This window comes from Vulpes lagopus, chromosome 7 (genome assembly GCF_018345385.1).
Source record: "Vulpes lagopus strain Blue_001 chromosome 7, ASM1834538v1, whole genome shotgun sequence".
Classification (NCBI taxonomy): Eukaryota; Metazoa; Chordata; class Mammalia; order Carnivora; family Canidae; genus Vulpes; species Vulpes lagopus.
In genome coordinates, this window is record NC_054830.1 from 16,875,576 (window position 1) to 16,894,400 (window position 18,825).

An 18,825-nucleotide genomic window follows, 5' to 3' on the forward strand; every position below is an offset into this window, starting at 1 on the left:
TTTTGTTTCAACTGCCTATAAGAAAAGACTTTCCTCAAAACAACTGTTTTTAGTGTTTGTTATTAATTGGAAGACATACTCATCTAAAATGTAGTTAAAATTACACAGAAAAAAAGGTATTTCTTCACTGGCATGTAAAAGAAAGCTATCAGGTACATGCAAACCATGAGGAACTCTTTGATGCTTACTATTTTCCACCGCTACTGTTTCTGTAATCTAGCCAGTATAAAGCATGTGAAGAACTCTTCTAGCAATCAGCGTTAATAACCTTCATGGCTTTTATCTGCAGGTACAAGATTTCATTACCACTAATTATCTAAGGGAAAATAAATACATAGCATGAGAAAGCAAAGTAGGCATGAAAAAGACGAAAGTTAACAAAGGAGAACCAGTAAGCTCCCAGACTCAGGTTTTGTCAATTTCAAGGACCAGGAGAACTAAAATGATGAGGAAGACTACTGTTACCAGTTGTAGACCTAAGTACTTGTGATCACTATGGAACAGAATGGCACCATTTCTTCCCCCACTCTGGCACCTTGATCCTGTCAGTGCAATTTCAAACTGATAGAAAAACTGAGTTAGCCTTTTGTGACTTCTTAAACTGGTGATTCATTTTCAGTGAAACACCTGGAATTTCTAACACATTTTACAAATGAAATCTACTTGGACAAGTCTCCACGTTGCATCTTTCTCTTATGCAATATATTTTTTCAAAACCTAATGTAAAGCCTTATGTTGGCCTTCATGTTCACCAACTCAAGGTCTCTTTCAAACTGCATTTATTCATCCAGTGTGTAGATTCCAAGCTGGTTATTTGCAAAACTGAAACTATGCCTCCAATACTTGTAATAAGACAATGAATCAAACATAACCACAGATAATAACTTGCAGCATTCCACACAAGAACTGTGCTCTGATGAGAGACCATATCAAATAACGTTTTTATTTTTTAAAAGATTTTATTTATTTATTCATGAGAGACACAGAGAGAGGCAGAGACACACAGGCAGAGAAGCAGGCTCCATGCATCGAGCCCAGGATCACGCCCTGGGCTGAAGGCAGGCGTTCAACCGCTGAGCCACCCAGGCATCCCAAATAATATGTTTTAAAAAATATAAGCAGGTGCTCTAAGAATAATCTCAAATAGTTGGGATGCTACCTGTGTGACATACCTGTCTAATAAAACGGTGTGATTTGGGGGGAAACTATAAACTTTAACGAATCTTCCAGATTTATACATTTGTTAGGAAAAAATTGACTGGTTTGGGCTATAAATCCATTAAAAGTTTTCATTTGACTTCATATTCTTAAGCTACTAATTACCAATAACTAAATTAGAGAAATAGAAGGTGTTAGTGGTAAACAATGCTGCTGGGGAGCCTCTGTATAATGCAGAAAACACCTGTTGATTCAACTGCATGATTAAAAGAAAAACCAACCACAGGTTCCACCTGCAGGAGAAAAATGCACTATTGTGTTAGGATACTGTGGTTTTCTTGGATATGTTCAGAGTAAACAGCAGCTCAGGCATTCTGTCCACACTCTCTATTTACTATTCACTATTAATATGTGGAAGAGAAGAAAACTTTGAGTATCAGTGTGTAGGAAGAACAAGAACTGATGAGACTGGTGTTCCACCTGGTGTTGCACAATTAAATTTCTCCTCAGAACCCAAAGATTCCCAAAAGGCAATCTGAAAGTTTATTATATTCCAAGTACTGACAACTTTCACGTTAATATCCACAGCAAAAAGACTTGACAAAAGAGTCCTGAAACAAATTAAAGGGTGGCTCAGAAAAGAAGCTCTTTGCAGATCACTGATAATGAATGAGTAGAAGAGAGTACATTAAAATAATGGTAAAAACTCAAAAAAAAGAAATCTTTCTGAAATTTAATCCAGAGAGAGAGATTGTGAATAGAGAATAAGGAAAAGTAGAAGAGGGGTGTAAAAAAGAAAAGGAAGTTGTTAATACACAACTAAAACTTCTTAGAGACACAACTAACTGTTTCAACAACTCGAAAAACCAAATTAAAGCAATATAGAACCAGGTGTCATCAGGTCCAGTGTATCTCAGTGCAGCCTGAAGATCCATAGGGCACATTTTCAGGGGGACCCAGAGATCAACCCATTTTCATAGTAACAACAGGACGTTGTTGCCTTTTTCATTTCAATGACATTTGTACAGTCGGTGCAAAAGCAGTAGTGAATGAACCACCTACTCTCAGTATTAATCAAGGCAGTGGTACCAGACTGTCTTAACAAAATTTTGTCATTTTATTCTTCACTGTCACATACTCACAAAAATAATCCAATGTTACTTTAAAATTATTAATTTTACAAATCTAAACATCAAAGCCCACTTGTTTTCAATATTTGGTACAATGAAATGTGAGGTACATGAGAAGATTAAAATCAACCATCCAAGCATGATGGCTGTCTGAAGGAAAAGCACTGTGCAATCACTTGAGTTTCGAGCTCAACTAGCCATTTTCATAGAAGATCACTTTTACTAGAACAAAGGGCTAACACACAATAGTTTATAGGCACAGATATCTGGCAGACATCTTCTGATCAGTACAGGAATTCCAACCTGCTCCATTTCCCAGTGGGCAAGTTCACCCTGCCTTAGGCATCATGGTCGGCCTCTGTTCTGGGGAGGTCACCATCTCGATGCCAAACGTGATGCAGACACCCAGGTGGCAGAGTGTACTCTTGTGGAGAATCCTGGGCCTTAAGCAATCCTTCTCCCTTAGCCTCCTGAGTATGTGGAACATACTTGCCACCACAATGGCCCACTGCACATTTTCTCAAAAGCAAACAGGACTCTCAAAAATTCACTTCTAGGGGCACCAGAGTGGCTCAGTTAAGCATCTGACTCTTGATCTCAATTCAGGTCTTAATCTCAGGGCCAAGTTTGAGCCCTACATTGAGATCGAGCTTACTTTAAAAAAAAAAAAAAAAAAAGTAATAAAAAATAAAAGGTAATGCACTTCAAAACAAAACAACTATTTGTTGCCAATGATTACATGAAAATTAGAATTCTGAAAAATACGTATTTGCCACAAAAGTCTATCCTACAGAAATATTTATAATTATTTGAAAAGGCCATTGAGATACCCTTCCCATTTCCAAATACATATCCAGGTCATGCCAAATTTTCTCAATATACATAAATTAAAACAGCATGTATGATGGAAAACAAGTATAAAAATCCAGCTGTATTCTAATAAGCCAGACATTACAGATATGGCTAATGCACATCACACTTTTCACTAATATCTTTTATTTTTCCAAGTCTGTTTCTCATAAAAATGTTATGTTAACTTGCAACAGGTTATTGTTATTTTTAAGTGAATTAGTTTTCACAGTTTTAATTTACAACACAGAAAATACCAACAAAAACTCTTTGAAGTCCTTGATATAATTTTTAAGAGTGTAAGAACATCCTAAGACCCAAAAAATTTGAGAACTTCTGACCTAGTCTAATCTTCTATTTGATGCTTGATTTCTAAACTGCAAACATTACATGTGATATACAAGTTTGGACCAGACGAATACTCTACTGAAACGGAGCTCTCTTCCTCTGTCAATTCACTGCTCTAATGTTATAAATGGAGCAAGCACTGTAAGTTACCAGCAGCAATCACCTCCTTCCTCCAAGTTGACCCCACTAATCAAACTAGAAAACCACATGTTTGTTTTCCCAGCATCACTTGCAGTACTTGGTGAGCTGAAACCCATTTTAATCAATGAGGTAGAAAGACTAATGAGTGGGTTCTGATTAAGCTTTTCATTCCAAGAACAGGCTTCAGGAATGCCCTTTCCAATTTTCTTCCTATTTTGAATGGGGATATGAAGCCAGGGAACAAACCAGCCTTCCTGTGACCAGAAGAGAACACATGGGAAACAGAACATGGACATCTAAAGAAAGTGGAATAAAACAATAGAAAAGGCAAGAACCTGATGATAAACTTGAGCAGTGAAAAGAATGCTGGGGGACATCTAAGTGGCTTAGTTGGTTAAGTGTCTGGCTTCGGCTCAAGGGTCCTGGGATCGAGGCCCTGCGTCAGGCTCGCTGTTGAGCCAGAAGTCTTCTCCCTCTCCTTCTACTTCTCCCCATCCTACTTGTGCATTTGCACTCTCTCTCAAAGAGATAAACAGAATCTTAAAAAATGGAACTGCCAATCTAAAAACAGCCAGTTGAACAAAAAACCAGTGTCCTTTTGGTTTGATCTATTTCTAGTTAGATTTTCTGTTCTTTATAGACAAAAGCATTCTTAATAGATTTCACAGTAAACTAACTCATTTAGGTCTAATGTAGATCTCAAATGCACATTCTAACCACAAATACTAAGTAGTGTCAGTCTTCACTTTACCCAATGATTTTTCTATGACAAAAGACAAATGGTCCTTCTTCAGAAATTGCAAATAATTATGGAACCCAATATTCTCTATTTCTTACTATCTAGGATAGAAATAATTGCTAAGATCTACCTGTGTAAGTATTTGCAATAATCTCCAAAGACATGAAGAAATCCAAAAAGCATTCAACAAGCTGAATGACAGGTATCTTGAACTGTCATTGGTTTACCACAGTGTTCTGCATTCAAGAACAAAATAGTTATTTTCAGGGACAGAGGTCTTTATCTACCTCTCTGGGATCCTTTTGAGAAATATGGAGGTTGTAGACTCAAATGCATACATGCACGAGAGAATGCAATGAAGATGACTGAGGTGGGCTAAGTTGAAAGAAAACTGTAATCAGAAGAAACATTCCACTTCAAGGGAACATCTGTTACTAAAGGTCAGCCAATTATTGCTACATGGGAATTAGGTGCCACAATTGCCAGATCTTCCAATTTTGGAGTAAAAATCAGAAATCTAGATTACTCTTACAAAGCTCTAGTATTTGTTTCATAGTGGCAAAGGTTTAAAATAAAATAATCCAACCTGGGCCAAAAACACACACATCCAGTCTTGATCTTCCCTACTGATAGCCAGTACATCACTTCAAGGTATGATATTTAAATAATGATGGTTCAAGAAAATTCTACTGAAACTCAATACATGGTTCAAAAAACTTTAGGACTAATTCCCAAGATGTATTTCAAATGTGAGTCACCCAAACTAAGTACCCATCTCCTGTGTGGATATAGGGTCTCCGCTATCAATGTGCTTACCTCCAGGAGCAGGAGGGTCTCCTGTTCAGTCCATTCTCTTCCGGCACTAGCACCTTTACTCTGAAGAAACAAAACCAGAAGTTAGGTACTCATTCCAGAAGGCTGAATATAGCTTGGCAGGAGTCCCTTCAAAGTATGGGGGCTATTTTGTGCAAACCATCAAATAAATCCCCGAGCAACAGGAATAGAACACTTAAGGACTCTCAACTTCCAACAGAAAGGCAGACCCATTTCAACAGTTTCTTGCTGTCTATCAAGGACTTACAAGACCATTTAGATATATTATTTCTATTGTTTTGACTTTTGAAGATATCTTTTGAAGCTATAAAGGCTATAATATTTTAATGCATACAACAAATTGGCTATATTATAAACATAATGCAAATATCTGGTATGACTTGAAGGAAGTACTTTTTCCAAGATTCAAAGACAAACTGTACTACACATAAATTATTCTGAAGGATTCTTTGTTCCAATTGCAACAAGTTCATATTCTCATTTTTAACACCTCTTGATTAAAATAATCATCAAACGATTCCTTAAACTTCAAATCCCTCTTCCCATAAGATTCTCTTTTAATTGACAGTTCACGGGAGCACAGAAGTAAAAGAAAGCCAACTTTGTGTTATATAAAAATTAGGATTTATCAATTGATTCACACTTCTTGAGTTGTAAGCCCTGCTCCACTCATAGACTAGCAAAGGACTGGATGTGTGGTATACCTGATATTATTCTAACATATCCCTTCTCTCTCTTTTTTTTTCATATCCCTTCTCTGAAAACTATTTGGGAAGATTACAATTTAATAAATGAGAATATTTCTATACTCTGTGATTTCCTTGTTTGTGACAATAAAGCTGCTCAAATTATTCAATGCCACCTTTCTGCATAACTGTGCTACATACCGTGGGTAAAAATTAAATTGTAATTTGCTAGGTTTCTATGGTATTCGATACATATCATTCTGAAATTTTTGCAAAAAAATGTATTAAAAATAACTAGTCCTATAAAGAGGAATCTAAGCATTATAGAATTCAAGTCTTACAGCATGACTCTGCGAGAAGAAAAAATGCATATAGCTGTAATTCATAATACATTGTTCAGTTATTTTTTATGAGATTTTATTTATTTATTCATGAGAGAGACAGAGAGAGAGCGAGGCAGAGACACAGGCAGAGGAAGCAGCAGGCTCCCTGCAAGGAGCCCAAAGTGGCAATCAATCCCGGGGCCTCCAGGATCATGCACTTAACCCAAGGCAGGCACTAAAACTCTGAGCCACCCAGGGATCCCCATTGTTCAGATTACTTAAGGATTACTTTGTAATGATAAATGTTCATCTATTAATCAACCAAGCTCAGAAGTGACAGTCAAGCAGCTCTGGAGCTCCAAGAGGAACAAATTTCATGAACATTTCACCCAAATTCTAAAGAAAGCAAACTTGAATACAGAGAAGATCTGAATATAACCTAAACATGATGGCATTTATTGGGTAGGTGCGCAGCAAGCATTTCTCCACTTCTCAGCCAGAAAGTGTAGTTTTCCCTCTCGATAAAAACGGACTCTGGGAAGAGTATATAATCTCAACAGGGCCCATGAGACGTTTGTGGCCATTTCTGGAGAATTTTAGAAATTGATTCTTTTCTATCTATTGAGGTAGAATGTATGTATAATACCCAAATTTTAGGTGTACAGTTAAATACAATTTCATATATACACCCATATAACAACCACTCAAATCAACATCCAAGGGGTCTCTCCTTTAAACTACAAGTTGACAGAAACTCACAAAAGTACACATTATTCTCAATTCTATAATCACAGGTTAGTTTTTCTTGGATCTGAACTTTGTAAAACCATTCAGTATGTAGTCTGTGGCTTAATATTATATCAGTGACATTCAACCACATTATTCTTAAGAATAAAATTATTTTCATTTCTGTGTTAATATCACACTGTTTGAATAAACCACAATTTACCCATTATTGCTTGATCACTGTTTACAGTTTTTGGCTATCTTAGATAAGGCTGCTAAGGACATCCATGCACATTTATATATTTATTCTTTTTTAAACTCATTTATCTTATTTATTTAGCCACGAGCTTGGTGACTGGGTATACACATATTTAGCTATAATAGTGTTCCCTCCACTTTCATTTCCTAGAAGAGTTTATATAGGTCGGTATTATTTATTCCTTAAATGTTTGGTACAAAAGCATCAGAATCATTTGGGCCTACAGTTTTGTTTTCAGGAAGGTGTTTCACTACATACAGATATAATAGATACAATATTAAGTGCATTAGTTTCCTGTGGCTACTATAATCAAATTATCAACAAACTTAATGGCCTAAAATAACAAAAATTCATTCTCTCACAGCTGAGGACGCTAGAAGTTCAAATCAACACAACTGAGAAAAAAGTCAAGGTGTTAGCAGGGCCACACTCCCTCTGGATGCTCTCAGAGAATTCATTCTATACTTCTCCCGCTTTCTAATGGCTGCTGCAAACTCGTTGGTTTGTAGCCACCTCATTTGAACCTGTGCGCCCAAGATCATACTGCCCTTTCCTCTCCTGTCTGCAAATAATCTCTCAGGGTTCATCTCTTATAAGAATACATGTCAAGGGATCCCTGGGTGGCGCAGCGGTTTAGCGCCTGCCTTTGGCCCAGGGCGCGATCCTGGAGACCCGGGATCGAATCCCACGTCGGGCTCCCGGTGCATGGAGCCTGCTTCTCCCTCTGCCTGTGTTTCTGCCTTTCTCTCTCTCTCTCTCTCTCTCTGCGATATCATAAATTAATTAATTAATTAATTAATTAATTAATTAATTAAAAGAATACATGTCAAGAGGGTACCTGGGTGACTCAGTCAGTTAAGTCTCTGACTCTCAACTTTAGCTCAGGTTATGATGACCTTAGGGTTGTGAGATCAAGTTCTGAGTCAGGCTCCATGATGGATGAGGAATCTGCTTAAGATTCTCTCTCTCCCAGGACGCTTGGGTGGCTCAGTGGTTGAGCACCTGCCTTCGGCTCAGGGCATGATCCCGGGGTCCCGTGATCAAGAAGAACCACATCGGGCGCCCTGCATGGAGCCTGCTTCTCCCTCTACCTGTGTGTCTGCCTCTCTCTGTATCTCTCATGAATAAATAAATAAAATCTTTAAAAATAAATTTCTCTCATTTCTTTTGTGATCTTTGTGTCTTTTCTTCTTGACCACTCTAGAGACTTATCAAATTTATTGATCCTTTCAAATAACCATCTTCTTATTTCATTAATTTTCTATTGTTTTTCTGTTTTTGGTTTCTAGCTTAATTCTGTTGTGATCGGGATCCCTTGGGTTGGCTAGGCGGTTTAGCAACTGCCTTTGGCCCAGAGCGTGATCCTGGGGTTCTGGGATCGAGTCCTACATCAGGCTCCCTGCGTGGGACCTGCTTCTCCCTCTCCATCTCTGCCTCAATCTCTCTCTCCCTCTGTCTCTCATGAATAAAAATTTTTTTAAAATTCTGTTGTGTTCACTCAATGACATTTATATCACATGTATGAAATCATAACAACCATATTTTACAGTAACACTCCTTTAAAATTTCTTGAGACTCATTTTATGGCTTAGTACTAAAGATATCTTGGTGAGTGTTCCCCAAGAACTTTAAAGGAATGTGTTTTAAGGGCGCTGGAGTGGCTCAGTTGGTTAATAAGCATCAGCCTTCACGGCTCAGGTCATGATCTTGGGTCCTCAGTGGGGAGTCTGCTTTTCCCTCTCCCTGCGCACCCACCCTCTCTCAAATAAATAAAATCTTTAAAAAAAAAATGTTTTTACTGTTATTTTGCATAGAGCCTTCTACATACCAAATAGGTCATATTGGTTTACAGTGCTGGTCTAAGTCTTATCTTACTTTCAATCTACCTATTCTACCAATTACTGAGAAGGCACTACTGAAATTTCCAACTATAATTGTGTGTCTGCCTATTGTTCCTTTCTATCAGTTTTTGCTTTATATATTTTGAGGTTTTTAAATTAACTGTATACATATTTAAGAAAATTATGTCCTTTTGATTAACTCCTTTATTATATTGAAAGGTGCATGTTTAATTCTGGTAAAATAACCTGTCCTAAAGCCTAACTTGTCCTAACTTTCGCAATATTAACAGAATGACCCTGGTGTTCTTTGATTAATGTTTAGAAGGTATGCCTTTTCTCATTCTTTTTATATTTCAAGTGGAGTTCTTGTAGACAATGTATGCTTGTACTTAGTTTTTTATGCAATTTGACAATCTCTGCTGCTTAACAGGAATATTAGAACTACTTACATTTAAGGTTATTACTAGCCCTGGAGCCATATGTACACCTACCACATTGCTATTTTCTACTCAGCACATCTATCCCCTGCCTTTCTTCTTCATTCTCTCTTATGGAGTAAAGTTTTTTGGAGTGTCATTATTTTTATCTCCATTATTAATTTATTAGTTACAGATCTTTAAACACCTTATGCTTTATAATATTCATCTCTAACTTGTCCTGGTGTATCTTCAAACACTACTTTACACATGGCATCTAGTAGAAGAACTTTAATACAGTATATTTCCAATTCCCCCTCCTGAACCTTCAGCCATGTTTGTTCTTTAACATTTATATGTTGTAAACCTAAAGATATATTGTTACCATTTTAGTTGGAAAAGTTTTTTTTGTTGTTGTTGTTGTTTTTTTTACTATGAATTAGGAGAAAACCTCTTTTTCACTGACTGAAGTGTTGACCTCTTCTGGCACTTTCACATGGATCCAGTCCTCTTCCAAAATGCTTTGCAAAGTATTACACAGTTTAACCTGAATCAGCATTTTTATCACATTTCTAAATGATATCAGGACTTTTAAGTCCATGTAATTGTCTTCTTTCTGCCACTTTGGTCATTTCTCTAAGGTATAACCCCCCAAAACAATCACCGTTTAAACAGTCCATATTCCTTTATATTTAATCATACTTTCATTCTTTCCCCTGGACCTATTCCTTCCTAGTCATGTGCATCCATCATGGATCAGAGTCCTTCATCCTGAAAAACCTCCCTCAGTTTTCCTACACTGTGTACTAGTAATGCCCTCATCCCTTTATCAATGTCTTTATTGCCTTTCACTTTTGAAAGGTACTTCTACTGGATACAGAACTCCAGAACAGCTTCATTTTCATCGTTTTTAAAGGTTATTATGCTGTCCTCTGGCTTCTGCTGTTTCTGTTGAAAAGTCAGACATCAGTTTTATGACTGTTCCTTTGAATTTAGTGTGTTGTTCTCCAACTTGCTCACTGCCTCAAAATGTGCCTGTTTTTAAGATAAGTTTAAGCATGATATGACTGAACATGGTTTCCTCTGTATCCAACTTTGGATCTGTTCAGACTCTCTTATGAGTTGGTATCTTTTTTTTTTTAATCAAAAATGTTCAGCCGTTACATCTTCAAATACACTTCTGCTTCATTCTTTCTCTTCTTACAGGTGTCTAATGATAATCACGTGTCCCTTGCATTCTGTTTTCTGTCCTCCTCCCTCACCCTGCTGGCTCTACTACCCAGTCTGAGCTTATTTATTTATTTATTAGAAAGATTTTTACTTATTTATTCATGAGAGACACACAGAGAGAGGCAGAGACATAGGTAGAGGGAAAAGCAGGCTCCATGCAGGAAGCCTGATGTGGGACTCAATCCCGGATCCAGCATCACGCCCTGAGCCAAAAGCAGACATTCAACTGCTGAACCAGCCTGGCACCCCCAGCCTGAGCTCATTTAATCCTGTCTTCTGTTGTGCTCAGCCTGCTGCTAAAATCATCCAATGAGTTAATTTCGGGTGTATTTTTTTAATTATCCAATATTCATTTGATTCTTTGTATAGATTCCAATTATGCTGAAATTCTCCACTTTTTCTCATTTTTTTAAACATATTAATCAGAGTTAGTTTAAAATACCTACCATTCTAACCATACAGAAAAAATGGTAAGGTAAATGACTTATTTTATAAAATGTCAACAGAGTAAGTAGAATGTGTACCCTTTTACATTATAGAAAGTTAAGTTTCTTATGAAAAATGACACTTCTTAGGACAAAGAAGAGGACATGCTGGATTGCAGTCCAGTTGTTTCTAGAAAAAAGTCCTTACCTTTGCTAAGGTTTTCTTGGAGTAAATGTCAGTGCGAAGACCAAAGTTCTGCAAATCAATTGGCTTCTCCTTGTTCTTCTCAGGAAAATTTAACATCTGCTGAGCAGCAGGGACCTAGGAGTTGGACAAATGATAGATGGCTATACTAACCTCTACAAAGTCAGGGGTGATAGAAGGTTTTACAGTACTGTTTAATACTGACATGTAAGGAGATTTTATTAAAAAAATAAATATCCAAACCTTTGCCCTACACTTCCAACATTGCAACATACTATATAAGCAATATTTTTCTGCCTCTCTTAAATCCCAGAGAAAATCCCAGAGTAAACAGATTTTCTTTAATATGCTCTACCATTTCATGTAAAGAACAATTCTTGCCCTAGACTCATGCTACTCTAACTTAAGGCTATATAAAATCTGGTTAACATACTCATCTTTTCAAGAATATATGTGTGTGGATATCCACTTTCCAAATGTTAGGAAAGGGAAAAAGTTTCACACATCAATGTATAATCAGTGTAATAATAATGCCTAATACTAGTTTTTTAGTGTAATAATTACTAATACTAAAACTATAATATTAATGTAATAATTAAGTTACCTGAGGTGATCGAAGATGTAGAGGCACAAGCCCAGAGGGGGTATCAGCTAACACATTAAAATGAGGAGTAGGAGGAGGTCCCATTGCCATGGGTCGACTTTCTGGATCCACTTGGTAATTAACAAGACCCCACTGCTCTAAAAAGGCATGAACCCTGGAAGAGTAAAGCTCATAAAGTTAAAATCTAGGGAACGTATCTCATCTCCTTCATAACCATTATCGCATTTCATTAAAAAATAAAAACAACAAAACAAGTAAATGTTCTCTGCAGGCTATGAACATCATAAAGTTAACAATTTTGGTTTGTTGTATGAGGGACAATTTCTGTAAATTCAAAATAATATTGACAGCAAAGCACCCCAAAACCCAGTACAAAGCCTAATTATTTCAATCACAGAAATCAGAGAACAAATGTTCATTGAAGTCCATGGTGAAAGAACTCACACACAGACCAAATTCAAACAAGAAGATTCACATGTGATTTGCTTCTTTAGATAGATCTACTGTACAGAGCTTATCCACTCTCCATCCCTGGTCGTTTTAGGATTTCATTATAAAACAAAAGATGTCAGTTATAAAAATCTTAAAATGAGGAGAAAATGCCACGGTATTAAATATGCTCACAACCCCTAAATAAAAGACATTTGATTAAGGTATTTTATTAAGAAAGAAAAGATCTTGTTTCATCAAACATTAAACAGCAATGCATCAGTAACCACCTGAAGTGAAGTGTCTGAGAAAAAGTCAGGCATCTTTACCTCATCACAGCACACACGTCTCCAGTCAAGTTCCTCCGACAAGCAGTGCTGGTTAAATACTCTTGTGGGTTTAGGCGATATGTGTCAATCATAAAATTTCGATATGCCAAGTATCTAAAAAGCAGTGGCAAAATTCATAAGGCAGACACACATCCTTTCAGAAATAACAACTCATAGAGCCAAAAATTATCATATTCCTCACAACCAAATCCACCAAAAAGTCAATATTCCAACCAACAATAGTACTATTTACAGTCATGAATGTAACTAAGGATAAAAACCCCTAATATGCAAAAGAAAACCCACTATTATTTAAAAACAATAAATAAAATGGAGTAAAATCTGATGAAGTTAATGTTAAGTAACACAGGGGCGCCTGGCTGGCTTAGCTGATAGAGCATGTGACTCTTGATCTTGGGGAGGGGAGATCAAGACCCACAGTGAGTACAGAGTTCGCTTAAAAATGATGATGATAATAGTAATGTGAACATAAATACAAAAGTGGTCACAGTGGTGAATGGATAAATCCTTAATTCCCTTAAAAAAAAAAAAATCCTTAATTCCCTGCAGAATTTCCAAATAACACCTGGTCACTTAGGCTGTCTCCTAACTACTGTGTATCCTACCATAATTCATTTAAATCTCACAATTTCTTCATAAAGTAGGGTTTACTACTATCATCTCATTTATCAATAAGCAAATTAAAGCACAGAGTGATTAAAAACTGTGTCCTAGACCACAAGGCTGGTAACTGTGGAGCTAGAATTCAACATGGTAGAGGGAGATACTCTGGAATCTATGCTCTTAACACATGTTCCATCTCATCTCTATATTCTTCCTAGAGCTACATGTGGGTCAGGCTCTGACAGTGGCTATATACCCAGTTAGGCAAGAACTAGAACCCATGAGGCCAAAATCAAAGCTAAGACAAGAACAGATAAAAAAAAAAAGAGAGACAAACTGATTTTTTGAGTCACAGCAGATTTCACAACATCCCTAAGCATTTCTATGACAAAATATTTAAAACAAGTGAAAAGAAGCTAGAGAGCTAGCAAAAGTTCTCACCACAAAAGTAAAACAAAAATCTAGCAAGTTAAGGGTGACTACATCAGAGTAGAGAAGGTACCCTGCTCAAAAATGCTCTTGTATATGGACAAGTGGATAAACAAAGATCTAAAGATAAATTTTTAGATTTACGGAAACTAAAATGCTAAATTGTGCTTTTAAACAAAAGACTGCCAAGAACTGGAACTATTTACAAATGGTAGCAATTGCCAAGTTAGCCAAAGGAATATACCATGTCTAACTAGATGAAAAAATTATCAGGGTTTCTTATACCAAATCTGTGACTGTGGTTTTAAATGAATCCTTACAGCTTTGTTATAGAAAGGTTGAATTATCTTTGACATCTAATCTTAAAATCTCAAACTATCATGGACAATCTTTTACAAGAAAATATTATTCAATTATTCCAATATGTGTTTTATGTGGACAGTTATCCTTCTCTAACAATTTAAATAAGAGACATCTATTTGTGAAGTCATGTGAGAATAGCAAGCAATGAATTAATACTAAAAGGTAATATACAGAAAAGTATTTATAGTATGATATAGGTATGGATTTATTTTCTGGGACAGCGTTTCCAGAAATGTGTTTTTAGGGGTCACTAGGCAAAGGCAAAAATACTTCCTGACAAGATTCTTCAACCAATACAAGATTCTGTATTTCCAGTGCAAAAACACAACAATGTTTTATGTAATTAGGACCGATTTATAGGCAGCTATGTCATATTTGGCATTCTTTCAATTACTAGTCATTCATCAGGAAAATAAGATAAAGATTCCCACTTTCTCCTAAATTATTATACATAAATATATGTTATCTATAATACATATGTATATACAAGGTAAGGTAAGAATGGTTAGGAAGAAACCTAAACCTGTTTTAGTGAATGCCTGTTACTGAATCCAATCTCAGCTGTTAAGAGCTGACATGCTTGTAGTTCAAGGTTGTAGGTACAAGATGCGAATGAAGGTAGAAAAAATCCAGAACAATTTCCTTACAGCAAGGAATTCTGTGTGGCTAACATATGAACACTGTTCTGAATGGAATAACACATTGGCAAACTTCCACACATTAGCAAAAATGAACTTAAAAATATGCTTTAAAAAACCTCTGCCCAACACATTCAAATGAATAAATTTTCTAGACACTGGCCCCATTCTAAAGTAAGAAATAGTATCAGGATTACATCTTCACATTTCACTCACATTTCTGGAGTCTTGGATTTGTTTTTTCCATTGAAGAACTCAGGAAGAGCACGCCGTTCAATCACGTGAATACTGGGGAATAGAAAAAAGTCCTCTTAGAAAAATAAAATCTTGAAATTTGAGCTGTTTAATTTTTAAAGTAAAACTGATAAATCCAAAAATTGAGCATTATTTTCAAAAATTAATTGGCTTGTAAAAGTTCCTATGTATTAACAGGCTATATTAAAGAAAGCTTTCCCTCTCTCACCCTTGATAGTTAATTGTAGTTTTTCTATTCCTGTAACCAAACTCAAAAACTTCTACCAACACAGTGAAAGTTACAGATTTTATAATGTTCTTGACATAACACATAACAAGCCATAAAATACAAAGAGTTCTTTGGAAATTGGCTGACAGACATCATAGTACTTAGCATGGCAACAAACTAATGAAGTGAACCACTGGTCAAAAGATGATGGCATTTACAATAATAAGTTTCTCAAGCTCTTTTTTTTTAAATATTTTATTTATTTATTCATGAGAGACAGAGAGAGAGAGAGGCAGACACAGGCAGAGGGAGAAGCAGGCTCCATACAAGGAGCCCGACGTGGGACTCGATCCCAGGTCTCTGGGATCAGGCCCTGGGCCGAAGGTGGCGCTAAACCCCTGAGCCACCCAGGCTGCCCTGTTTCTCAAACTCTTAACATCAGTGCGCTCTTTCGCCCAGTCCTCAGAAACTCTATGCTAAGCTGAATTTTTTTTAAAGATTTCAGCAATCTACTGCGTTTAAAAAAATTATAGAACTGATTTTTAATATTGAGATAAAGACACTGATGGGATCCCTGGGTGGCGCAGCGGTTTGGCGCCTGCCTTTGGCCCAGGGCGCGATCCTGGAGACCCGGGATCGAATCCCACATCAGGCTCCCGGTGCATGGAGCCTGCTTCTCCCTCCGCCTGTGTCTCTGCCTCTCTCTCTCTCTCTGTGACTATCATAAATAAATAAAAAATTAAAAAAAAAAAAAAAAAGACACTGATAATTTTAGGGATGCTTGGTTGGCTCAGCAGTTGAGCATCTGCCTTTTGCTCAGGGCGTGATCCTGGATCGAGTCCCACATCGGGCTCCCTACATGGAGCCTGCTTCTCCTTCTCCCTAGGTCTCTGCCTCTCTCTCTACGTCTTTCACGAATAAATAAATAAAAATCTTTTAAAAAAAAAGACACTGATAATATTATAAAATGTTACAATAAGCACTATAGAGATTATGTAAAAATCAGGCCTAATGCACTATACAAATGACCCAACTGTGTATCTATTACAAAGATTTTGACACTAATCAACATTTTTACTGATGACACGTTCCAGTTTCTTAGTGGTTTTCAAGACATGCAACATGTACTGGTTATGCAGGGAAGATCAAATCAATCTGTGAATGTAACCAAAGGCTTTGTCTGGCGGGCTTAGTCAATAGAGTATGTGACTCTAGATCTCAGGATCCTGAGTTCAAGCCCCAAGGTGGGCACAGACATCACTTTAACATTGAAGGGGGGTGCGGCGTGGCAGCCTGGGTGGCTCAGCAGTTTAGGGCCACCTTAGGCCCAGGGCATGATCCTGGAGACCTGGGATCGAGTCCCACGTCAGGTTCCCTGCATGGAGCCTGCTTCTTCCTCTGCCTGTGTCTCTCTCTCTCTCTCTCATGAATAAATAAATAAAATCTTAAAAAAAAAAAAAAAAAAGCATTCAGTCTTGCATTATTTGGGAACATTTAAATTCTTTGAGTGGGCTCTATACTGCCAAATACTACAAATACAATTAACTACCTGAAAGCTCCTAGAAAGATAATTTCTAAGACAAATTAATGCTATATAGATATGTACAATGACTTCCCAAGTTTTACCATAAAAATAGTTGTAAGTAATTAATTATAGAGTTCTAATATACCTCATTGCTTTATTGCTAAAAGTTAGGAAGAGCCAAAAAAAAAAAAAAAAAAACACAATTTCTATATTCACCCAAGAACAAAACACACATGAATGTTTAACCCCAAGGTGCTTTCTTTTTCTGAAGTGCTTGCAGTTGATTCCTTAGGTTCTAAGAAAGAGTCAGGAAGAATCAGAAAACCTGAGTTCTTCCAACTGTCAACTGCAACTGTGGAACAATTCCACTGATGGGTCTTTATCTACTAATAAGCAGGGACACGATTTACATCTCCACTATCCATAAGAGCAAGCTTTGTGACATGCAATGGTTATGATGTAAATGAGTGGTTCTGCAACCTATAAAAACCTACCAAGTTATACACTGTTATGACTGCACTTTTTTAATTTTAAAGGAAAAGTACGCTAGTTTTTCAAGTGTCTCCTTTAAACCATTCTGAATCTGACCATGTAATTACAATTACTAACAGTGAGACTGAGACATCCACATTTAAAAATACCTTGACACATCAATATAATGAAGACTGGCCTTCAAAAAAGAGCTATATACTTATTCTGAGTCCCATGTTCTATTTATTTGAAACATTTAGAAGTGGCATTCAGAGTTGATCTTAAAAGCATGCAGAGAACTCTCAATATTAGACTCATATTCTGTGGTTTCGGGGAAAAATTAGGTATTGTTCCAAGGGATTCATCCATCCTATTCTTTTAAATTGCCTTCTAAAGAAAGCATTATTAGGTAAAGAGAGGAGTTCTTTTTAAACTTTATTTATTATTATTTTTTAAGATTTTATTTTAAGTAATCTCTACACCCAACGTGGGGTTTGAACTTACAACCCCATGATCAAGAGTCACACACTCCACCGACTGAGCCAGCGAGGTGTCCCTAATATTTAAAAATAACAAAGACCAATATTACGAGTATTTTACTATTAATAAATACTCAAATATCTGCCTATCTGAAATGTCACTGATTCTAAATAAGTTAAGCCTAAACCTACAAAGTTTTACAATCCCTAGGTACAATACAACTTAGTTTCCATCCCTCATCTGTTTCTATATATATATATGTATATATATATATTTTTTTTTTTTTTTTTTTTTTTTTAAAGATTTTATTTATTGGTTTAGCGCCTGCCTTTGGCCCGGGCGCGATCCTGGAGACCCGGGATCGAATCCCACGTCGGGCTCCCAGTGCATGGAGCCTGCTTCTCCCTCTGCCTGTGTCTCTGCCTTCCTCTCTCTCTCTCTCTCTGTGTGACTATCATAAATAAATAAAAAATTTTTAAAAATTTTTTAAAAAAGATTTTACTTATTTATTCATGAGAAAGACACACACAGAGAGAGACAGACAGAGACACAGGCAGAGAGAGAAGCAGGCTCCATGCAGGGAGCCCGACGTGGGACTCAATCCCAGATCTCGAGGACCAGGCCCTGGACTGAAGGTGGCGCTAAACCACTGAGCCACCAGTTGCCCCCCTCAACTGCTTTAAAGAACACATTCCAAAGTAAAAATAAAATTCACTTTCCATTTCTCTTCATCCAATTTGACAGTAATTAGTGACATAGGGATTTGGGCAGAAAGACCCAACATAATTTCTGGGAAGTTTTCCCACATCTAAGTACTGTATTTACAGGTATACACGGCCCACTTACCAGTTGTAATCAAACCAAGATGCATAACTAGGAATAATAATGTGATTGGTCTGCTCTGTCACATTATCTTCTCCAGGGTCAAGTGAGCGACTCTGATCACCTTTGCTAGGATCGTCATCTTCCTACAGAAAAGAAGCCAGAGTTTAGAGAAACAGAGAACTACAGAGACATGTAACAACTTTCAAACTTCTCATATTAGGGCACAAATGAAGCTACCTGATCCAAATTCAAGGCTCTGAAAAACAAATTTCAAATGAAAATGGCCTTTCACAGTTTTTAAATTACCTCTATAAGATGTCCAGATGACACAGATT

At 36.8% G+C, this 18,825-nt stretch overlaps 1 protein-coding gene across 3 annotated transcripts in view; it reads right to left on the bottom strand.

Moving 5' to 3' along the window:
- The window catches only part of SMARCC1 (SWI/SNF related, matrix associated, actin dependent regulator of chromatin subfamily c member 1), a 173,290-nt gene that overhangs the window by 72,303 nt on the left and 82,162 nt on the right, over positions 1-18,825 (bottom strand). For all 3 annotated transcript variants that reach the window (XM_041762049.1, XM_041762048.1, XM_041762050.1), the window contains exons 14-19: positions 18,512-18,633; positions 14,943-15,014; positions 12,673-12,786; positions 11,915-12,068; positions 11,314-11,427; positions 5,182-5,241 (exon numbers count right to left, since the gene is read on the bottom strand). In XM_041762049.1, coding sequence (XP_041617983.1) covers positions 5,182-5,241; positions 11,314-11,427; positions 11,915-12,068; positions 12,673-12,786; positions 14,943-15,014; positions 18,512-18,633 — 636 coding nt within the window. The remainder of the gene's footprint in view (positions 1-5,181; positions 5,242-11,313; positions 11,428-11,914; positions 12,069-12,672; positions 12,787-14,942; positions 15,015-18,511; positions 18,634-18,825) is intronic.